The sequence below is a fragment of the Siniperca chuatsi genome, linkage group LG4, assembly GCF_020085105.1.
Source record: "Siniperca chuatsi isolate FFG_IHB_CAS linkage group LG4, ASM2008510v1, whole genome shotgun sequence".
NCBI classification, from domain to species: domain Eukaryota; kingdom Metazoa; phylum Chordata; class Actinopteri; order Centrarchiformes; family Sinipercidae; genus Siniperca; species Siniperca chuatsi.
The window spans coordinates 8,570,280-8,579,710 of record NC_058045.1 but is presented as its reverse complement, the minus strand read 5'-3'; the positions used below and the strand labels follow the sequence as shown (position 1 = coordinate 8,579,710).

At 39.2% G+C, this 9,431-nt stretch overlaps 1 protein-coding gene across 4 annotated transcripts; it reads right to left on the bottom strand.

The window, feature by feature from the left end:
• Positions 1–979: 979 nt before the first annotated feature.
• Positions 980–9,350, bottom strand: hbp1 (HMG-box transcription factor 1). 4 transcript variants are annotated; one of them, XM_044193534.1, is made up of 12 exons: positions 9,281–9,297; positions 8,820–8,907; positions 7,813–7,973; positions 7,535–7,715; positions 7,020–7,140; positions 6,744–6,858; positions 5,930–6,054; positions 4,764–4,920; positions 4,320–4,464; positions 2,857–3,144; positions 2,084–2,225; positions 1,030–1,947 (listed from the first exon to the last, which is right to left on the bottom strand). In XM_044193534.1, the coding sequence occupies exons 3-12, from the start codon at positions 7,883–7,885 to the stop codon at positions 1,930–1,932; spliced, it is 1,365 nt and encodes a 454-aa protein (XP_044049469.1). In that variant the 5' UTR covers positions 7,886–7,973; positions 8,820–8,907; positions 9,281–9,297; the 3' UTR covers positions 1,030–1,929. The 4 variants fall into 4 exon arrangements, with proteins under 4 accessions (XP_044049467.1, XP_044049469.1, XP_044049468.1 ...); XM_044193532.1 differs by lacking the exon at positions 8,820–8,907 and having other exon boundaries at positions 980–1,947; positions 9,281–9,350; XM_044193533.1 differs by lacking the exon at positions 8,820–8,907 and having other exon boundaries at positions 9,240–9,291.
• Between the last annotated feature and the right edge of the window lie 81 nt (positions 9,351–9,431).

The following is a 9,431-nucleotide window of genomic DNA, read 5'->3' as shown; positions in this document are numbered from 1 at the left end:
AGGCTTGCAGGGTGTTGATCATTGTTATTTCATGAGGCATGCAGTGCAATGAATCTCATCCTTTCAGACTAACCATTTTGTACTTGCAGACAAGCAGAGCCCTCAAGATATTCATAAACATGAAAATAACTTCCCAATGTCCATAAATCATTTGAGTGTTTTTTTTTGTTACTTATAGTAAGATAAAATGCTAACCATTTACTGCAATTTCTTTATGCAACTGCAAGATGTTATAGTTTCCTAAACCACAGATACAGTATTACCAGTGCTATCTCTATGTTGACCTCATAATCATGTTATCTTTTACAAAGAGAGGATTGAGATAGGAGATATTTGTGTCATGGGAAAAAGCGTCAGGTCTTTCACTGAACAAAAATGGAGTGACGGCGCCCTCTGGCTCTAACAATGATAATAATAATGTATATTATTACCAATTGGTTTTATAATTGTATGCCTGTGCAAGCATCGGGCAGAAAGGTAAATGAAGCTAATCTTGTACATGTAACTATATCTTTTTTTTTAATGCAAGTCTTCCTTGGAAACATTGTCTCCAGTTAACAGCTTATGATAATGTGTTCTTTCATATTCATTTCCTTTCAGATCCTTTTTCATCTCCAGGGGAAGAGGCCAGGGTTTCAGTAAGTATAAGATTCAATTAAAACCTTTAACATTGTCCTCATGCAGCCCAAGAGTGAATAATCCTGCTTCAGTACAATTGCTCCTTGGGAGGTTTTTGTTAGCATCTGTGCATGATGGTTTCAATGTGGCAGACTAGCGGAGAACACACTTTAACTGTGTTGTTACCTGGAAACACCAGGCTTTTCTGGTTGGACGTTTAGATCAGTGGATATTGAGAGCTCTCAAAGCTTGAGATGAAATGTGCCTGGTTCAGCGTGTTACTTAAGGACACGCACTTGTTCACGGGAGGAAGCCGATAATTATTCAAAGCAAAAGACAAACACAGAGCCAAGCATCCCCACAGGTTGTGATTACAGTTTATGAAAAAGAACCAAACACTTGGATAAAATGCAAGTTTAAAAAATTATTTATAATATGATACAAGGATATTTTGTGCAAGAGGTTGTTGGGGCTGTGAAACCTGTACATTATGAACAAAGCACTTAAAATTCAGTGGCAACCTGAAAGCAGAACATGGCTACTGGGCCATGATTGTGTCAAACGGCTAACTATCAAGATACTAGCTGTATTATACAAATGGTTTCTACCAGTATACAATGGCTGTATAGGATTAGATTACATATTTATATAAAGTGCAAAAGAAACAAGCACTTACAGTGTTGGCCTGAAGTGCTTTGTGACTGAGTGTAAACCCACCACCACATGCTGAAAGCCTTCTCATCATATGGCCAGGTGGTTGGGCAAAACTGAATCTGAAGACTTGGCAGGGCAGTATGTTGGCCATAGTTCAGCTGAAGAATATATACTGTATTACAAAATGTATGAAAGGGTTTCCAATCTGTGCAATATATTGAATCTTACAAATATAATCAATACAGTTGTGAAAAAGTTATCTAAAATTCCCCTTTTTACAATTATAAATACACTTGTTTACTGCTCTTTTTATACTGAAGCATAGCACCACAGGCTCTCATTTTTCAACCTTGAATATGAAATAACCTGAAATAATTGAAAAGGTTCATTCTTATTTCAGGGGAATAAGACATATTTGACATTAAAGATATATGAAAATATATGCACTGTTAGTGACTAGATTACATATTTTGTTTATAGTTCATAATTCTGGTTTGTCTCTAATAATGTTTTAAGGTTACAAAAAGCAAGAGAATTCGGCATCACAGTTGAATCTCAAGAATACAGGAGAGCATAGAGGCATCAAGCGGTCCATCAGACTCTGTCGAGCACCTCTCCATGCCAAAACACCAGCAGCTGGGGATTCTGGGGGATTATCTAGGTCTGCTGGGAACCCTGTTGAAAGACGACATGAGTTGTTGGTATACAGTAGGGTGGACACATGACTGAAACAAAAGACTGGGTAGATAAAGTTTTACATGCAATGTCAGTGTACAATGTGGATGTTGTAGTTCATGAATTTGGTCCTTACTGAGTTGGTTCTTTTACGTTTCCAGCAGTCTGGATTGAGTCTTTTCTGCTCCTCAGCCAGCGCTTTGGCCTCCATGGTGTACATCCTTCTCTCCTCACTTTTCATCTTCTTCCACTTGTCACCCAGGATGACACTAATGGCTCTGGAGCGTAAGGTTAGAGAGAGAAGATCAAGGACTCACCTTTTTCACATTATTGTCTTTATAGGATCTGTCTAACTTTGTTTTTGTTTTACTTTAGTCTGCAAAAGTTACCGTGTTACTTTATCCTCGCCCTTGGAGTCTCAGAGGTTCATGAGGCATTATCTCTGTGTTAAACTACAACGCTTCACATATAATGTCATGGACTTTTAGTCTGTCACAAAGAGTGTGATCTCCAGCCAGTTCCAGGGAACTCGCAGGTCCGAGGTCTCTTTTGGTCAATGAAACACTGATGTGTCCAATGTGTTTGGAAAATGGAGATGTCATTATTCTAGTGTGTGCCATCATGATGTTTAGTACATTACACAACCAGACTACCTACAAACTGTAACATAGCTCTCATAGTCTTTTTACTGTTTGTGATCGCTCTGCTCAATATTTATTTATTACCCACATTGGAACCATGACATCACATCCTCTTTCATTGAACGGAAGGCTAATGTGACTGACTAAGATGTGACACAGTGATTTAGAAATTCATTAACCTAAATTAGATAATTCTGCTCTAAAAGTAAGGCAACTATATGCATGATAGTTTGAATAAGTACACTGGACCTCATTGACTTTTGCATACCTGTTGTCCTTCCCAGGATACATCTGTGTGTACTCCACTCTGTACTTCTTGGCGAAGAGCATGAAGGCATTCATTGGCCGCTTGCATTTTGTAGGTGTGGCACCACTTGCTGTCCCTGAGGTGTGGCTCCTGTTTGATTTGCCAGTCGAGGATTGTGGGGAGCTGGAGCGCTCAAGTTTATCACAGTCTGGACTGACGGCACCCCCGCTAGACAGGGAGGTTCTGCGCTGACGAGCCATGCTGCTGAGAACATACACTGCTGAGGAATCTAGTGGGGTGAAGTCATAACTGCAGGAGAAAGGAAGGAAAAGAGAGACATACGTCAATATTATGTGTTTCTAATCTGTCAAATTCCACCTGCAAGTTAGTTTTTTCTTGTGTGTGTGTGTTGTGTGTGTGTGTGTGTGTGTGTGTGTGTGTGTGTGTGTGTGTGTGTGTGTGTGTGTGTGTGTATCTAAAAATGTCTGTCACTTTAATATTCTGCTGCACTGCAACACACAATTTTCATTTCTCTTGCTGTAAAAAAAAAGTCTCAAATCTACAAATACTGTATATGTAAATGATTGTAAATATGCTTTATAATGAATAAATGCAGTAACATTTATAAACCAATCATTTTGTTTTTAGGACACAAAACATATTTCTAACTCTTTTTTTGAAGTGATATAGATAGAGGACATATAAGTCTCTACAAACTGTTTATATTCTTTGTAAAAGATGAGGATTAGGATGACTAGATGAGGAATACCTGCTTGCAGCATCTTGTACACCTTTAATGAGGTGTACAAGATGCTGCAAGCTACGGATGGACTAATATGTGGACAACAGAATTGTATTGAGTTATAACTGTGGAAATAACAGATTTTTTGGCCACTTGGGGGCAGCGGAAACATGTTGTGAACACAACAGACATATCATCCACCTTTGAAGTTGATATGACGAACTTGTTAGTAAACAACTGCCTATTTACGCACCCAGCAGTTACAAAGCAACATTAGCATTTATTTGGAGGCGTGTTTCTGTCCACCTGGTGAATGTAAGTCCAATATTTGCTTTCTTTTAGCTCTGTTTTTGGTCTCTACCAACTCCTGAGGGAAATATCTGGTTCTTCAGCTGCTAAATGCTCCACTGTGTTCACCAGCTCGTCGCTATCTGTGTCTATCTGCCGTTTGGTGCTGAGCAGGTAGTGTACGGCGAGTTTTTAGAGCTTGAATGAGCTGAAACTCGTTACAAAGCTGAGGAGAGCTGCAGATTCAGGTAATAATTCTCTATAGGTTCATCACAACGAGCGACACCATTCACATTGTCATATTGTTTTCACATTGTCATTTCATACATTATTGTTAATCAGAATCAGTTTTATTGGCCAAGTATGCGTACACATACAAGGATACAATATCGATTATAGCTGCTTTAAGTCTCTTCATTACACAAAGCAGACCACATTCGTTCTAAGAGTGTACCTTCTGAAAGTGTCAAAGACGACAGAGTCATCACAGTTAATGGCATCTGGGTGGTTTGGTGGCAGGCACACATCGCCCAACTGCATCTCGTAGCAAGGGATCCCATGGTGCACCACGGTAAGGCTCGGATAAAAGGAAGACCACCCTGAAAAACACAGATGGTAAATTACAGGATACTTTGATCTTAAAGCTGTTTATTTAAACAAAAAACGAAATAGTTTGCATTTGGCAAACAATATTTGGTCAGTGGAAGCTTCTGTTGGCAAAGACTAAATACACATATTGCTATAAAATCAGTTTGACATAATTTTGCTTTCATTTCTTACCAACAAAGTTGACATTTATCTTGTTTTTGTTTTTAAGAAAGAGCATAACCTGCAGCTGATATTTCTATATTAATTTGAACAGAAATAATCTAATTGTTTTAAAAAGATCTTGTTTTACCTTTATTTTTGACAAAAAATGGGTGATCCAATCGGCATTCAGCTGTTAAAAGGCCATCATCAGGTGAACCAGGGTCAAAGGTCAGTTTAAGAACTGCCTGGCCAAAAGATACCGTCTCTTCGTGGCTCACCAACTTCAGCCCCTCTGAACCGTATCTCTGTAAATGAAGCAAAAGACCAATAAGACTGAGTCTTTACTCACCACCGAAGAGGAATTGGTGTAAAAACAACTTGGTGCCTGATTGCCCAAAAACTTGGTCTCTGATACTAAATGAGACCACCACTGGAAATGTTTCAAGACTCATTCATGCACTCAGTTACTCACTTTCTGTACCTCTACTGTTGGCCATGCACACCAAGAATGATAACTATAACAATAACTATAATGAAAACTACGTGAGCATCCACACTGATGAACGATAACGTCTGTAAACAGTGGCCCCAGGCAAGGGAAAATTACATTTTTCTATGTGTAATTTCTGTCATCTGCCATGTTTAACGTGACGCCCTGTAAATTCGGACGAGTGAACCATCCATCGACCACTGTTGTTGTTATAGTTAGGGTGTGAACTCCGCCATCCACTTGAGTTAGAACGATTTTAAAAACAATGTATTTATAGTTATAGTTATCGTTCTTGGTGTGGACTGCCCTTTAGCCTGGCTGCCACCTTATGGCCATTACAAGCCATTGTAATGGCTACTGACATAACACTGAATGCACACATCTAGTCAGCAATGCAGCAACACTAAACATAAGGTGTACACAGCTGGAAAGTGTTATCCAGAGTATAGCAGATTATTATGAAACATTTCAAGACCTACTAAACTCACTATTTGTTGCCTACCTTAACTAGGGTAGGTAACGTTGAAGAAACTAGCAAGAGACAGCTGGATTTTGAAAGTATTCAACCGAAAAAATCCCACCCCCTCCCTTCAGTCTTCCCTCCAAAGCCACTCCGCCAAAACACATTTATGGTAGGCAGGTACGTAGGTAGACAGTCAGGTAAGCTTGCCAATCATTTCATTTGGCCTTATTACAGGCCTGCAACAGCCACAGATACCAGATTTTTTTTCCCCCAGAGCATTTGATTTATTGATTGCTGTCAGGATGAAAAGAGAATTTCAAAAAAATATAACAAAAAAAAGCTTCTAAAATACATTACCTACCCTTGCTTTAAGAGAGGAGGAGGATGGCATCATGGTTTCATCATCTGAGTCATCATCAGAATCCCTGAGTTCATCAGCTTCCTGCCACTCGACATTATGACCACGATGGAAGCGCAGGCGAGTTCCTGAATATCAACACAACAATGTGACATGATGAACAAGAGATGTATACTGACACTGATAAGAGAATCCTGGAAAATGGATGCAATACTGCGTTTGGACAACAGGGGTCACAATTTCTTTACAAATATTTGTAATTCATGCTCATTCTGGATGGGAAAATTTGTAAAGAGACTCCTTTCAGAAAGGTGTAAACAAATGATTAGTGTCAGCACTTCTACAGCTTCTGTAGAAGTTCCATCTTGATTACATGTCTGGTTGTCATCAGCACACTTTGAGGACAGAGCAGTTAGGCAGCCAATCAGTACTGTTTTGCCCATATAAATAACAGGTCTATTCACAAACATATCAAAAGAGTTTGACTTAAAGATAAAAATAAAATTGTGTGTTGTGATCATATTTGGGGGGAAAATAGTGTGTTTTACATTTGTGATTATTTCCTTTTATTATTACTATTATTTATTGAAGCAAACCTTAACAGGTTTAAGACATTAATGAATGCCTTTATTGTTTTCCGATGGGAAGCACATGTTTTACACTAGACTGTGGAGTGTGCCCTTAAGCTATGAGGCATAATTCTCAAGACTGTTTCTTCTTAAACTTCAGCGTGTGTGATTGAGGTGAGCTGTAAGTGTCTGCGTGTGCACTGGTGGATGCATACAGTATATACATGAGTATGTATGTATGTATGCACCTTTAAGGAAGCAATGCCAGGCTGTGGAGGGCCAGGAGTGAGACCAGGCCATGTCTTCGTCATCAGAAAACGATGAGGACATTGAGAAAACTCCAGACTCAGATTCACTGCTGGCCTGTTGAAAATAATAAACAAAATCTTACAATGCCATCAGTAAAATAAATTTAAAAATTCCGTATGCATGTCATACAGAATTTACTAGGAAATAATCACTGGGTCTACAGGAATGGTTGATTCTTAGGTTTTCAGAGGTTAAAGTTGGAAGTGAAAGGTTACCCTGACACGCCTGCGCTCCCTGAGGTGGCCTCTGGATGGGTTGGGTGCGCTACTGGCTAATGGGGGACGAGCATAGGAATGTAAACTATTACTGTTGCCAAAGATGTGGACTGGAGATGATCTGAAAAAAAAATTACAATGTCATAAATATATATCATGGTCATAAGTGCACATATTAGTGATACTGTATATTTTTAAAGTGATATTTAGAATCTACAGACAGCCAAATGTAATCCTGTTGTTCCGCATCAGCAGGGTTATTCAACAACACAAGATTAGTTAGCGAGGTTTACTGTGAATGATTTTGCAATATCCCGGTTATAATGATGTAAACACAATGAGCCATTCACTTCAATGATTGCAAAAAATCAACAACATTTCAGAAGATTTTTCACAGTACATTTTCTAACTGGCTAACTTGCCAGTCCTGCTTTGTGGAATGAGTTGAGTTTATGTCACATGCATGCACTCATCAAACTTATCTGATTTTCAGGCTAGTTCATATTGTTACAAACCTCTTGTGTGGGGCGTTCTTCAGCAGGGGGCTCTGAGGACTGGTGGCAATGTTGGCGAGCTCAGCGAGCCAGTTGGTGCTGGGGGAGCAGCTGAGCTCCTGGTGAGACACTCCTGCTCCAACCTGAAATAACCCTGGAGACCTCTGGTCCTCCTCGACCTCCTGCAGCTCTGGCATGTCATCTGAGGAGAGGTCAACAGTAATATTCATAATTAATATGTGGAAAAGTTCAGTTTGCTTATATGTAGCATGTGACCTGTTGCTGGTTTAGGATTTTACCATAATCCATGTGGCACCCAGGTGAGGAAGGCAGGTCCTCGTTGCACTTTAGTGGATCAAAGGACTCGTCCATTCTCACAATGTTCTGCTGTTTCCTTTTTTTTTGTAACAGGCTGCAGGTCAGTTTACAAGGCTTCCATCATCATATTCTTCCACATCAGCTGGTTTCAGGCAAAAAAGGGACCAAATTAGAGCTTTCACAAACAAAGTGAAACTGCTGCACATTTCTGCACTGTTCTATTTACAATACTGTTTTTTATACAATAACCACTCATAATGAATGAAAATTTACTCTTTGTATTGCATACATAAGACTGAATGGTGGCATGTGGATTTTTGATAGTAATATGGTTTCATTAAGACATAATGAAAGGATCCATGGAATATAAAAATACAATAACATAATAAGATTTCTGACCACAGAAAATAATAAATACCCCAGACAGAATATTATCATTGCAAGACATGTCATGTATTACATCAATATAATAGAAAATGTAGGCAGCCTTTAGGGATTCCTTTGTCTCCGAATCGACACAGTATATCTCTGTGACTAGTCATGTGACCCACTGCGTGGAGGCCTTGTTTATAAACTTGAAAAGGATTTGGCGCATGCGTACCAGAGCTCATTCATTCATAACTGCGTAGCAAAAGTGGTAAATAGCAGAAATTCGTTTTGAAAAGTGGTGTATAGAAAATAGAAAACACGAAGTTGAAAAAAATGTGAAAGAATATCAATGACAGAGTAAAATATTTTACGCAGATTTGAAAATTATGTGGTCTTTGTCGACATGCAAAGTTGAAAAGATCGTTGAAAATATTAAAGAAGCTGTGAACATCAAATTAATCAGTTTACAAGGAAGAACTAACAGTCATTTGCGTTCTGACAACCGATCAACGGTCGCTGCACGTTCTGACCAACCGTTGCTTCGACTTCGTAAACGCGGATATACTAACAACATACCGTTAGCAAAACGTTTCAAAAGTATTATAATTTACAAAAATACCGTTTGGAGACCAGGCCTACTGTTTCCCCACTCCCCAAAAGCAGCAGCAGTGTCCTCAGTTCAAACCCAGAGGCTGTCGGGTCTAACACTGTAAACAAAAGAATGTCAACAAGTTGAGGCATGACGCAACCTCTCAGTCCCGTTCAAAATGAATGACATGAAAAACCTCGAAGCCTTTTAACGACATTTTCACACTAATTAAAACAGATTTGACCAAATGAAGGACTTGTTTTGACAGGCACAACTGCTGTCGGGTAGGCTTGTTATCACCAAAACAACAACCGTTACATCGGAAAAAACATTGTCGAGCACAACCTGTCATTCGACACCAAAAAAACGCGTGACAACCCCGCTAAAACACCATGTTAGAATTGCAAGGACACGGATCACACAAAGCAAAAGTTAGAAATGAGTTTGAACCTTTTATTTCTTCGAAAAAAGTAGTCAACTTCCCCACTTACCAAACCTGTCGCCATCAAAAAACTCTCTGGCATTCACTCGAGGGGTGGGAATGAATGCTTCCAAAGAAAGCCTCCTATTGGTGGATAAAAACGTCAAAGACAAGAATTCGGGTATTCTATTGGTCGATACTGCGGAGAAAAATATAGAAGG

Excerpts from the sequence above, each read along its gene's own strand:
- hbp1 (XM_044193532.1), bottom strand. The coding sequence starts at position 7,885 with ATGGACGAGTCCTTTGATCCACTAAAGTGCAACGAGGACCTGCCTTCC. Across the intron at positions 7,141-7,534 it reads AAGAACGCCCCACACAAGAG|ATCATCTCCAGTCCACATCT; the intron begins GTTTGTAACAAT and ends TTTTTTTTTCAG. Across the intron at positions 6,055-6,743 it reads CTGGCATTGCTTCCTTAAAG|GAACTCGCCTGCGCTTCCAT; the intron begins GTGCATACATAC and ends GTTGATATTCAG.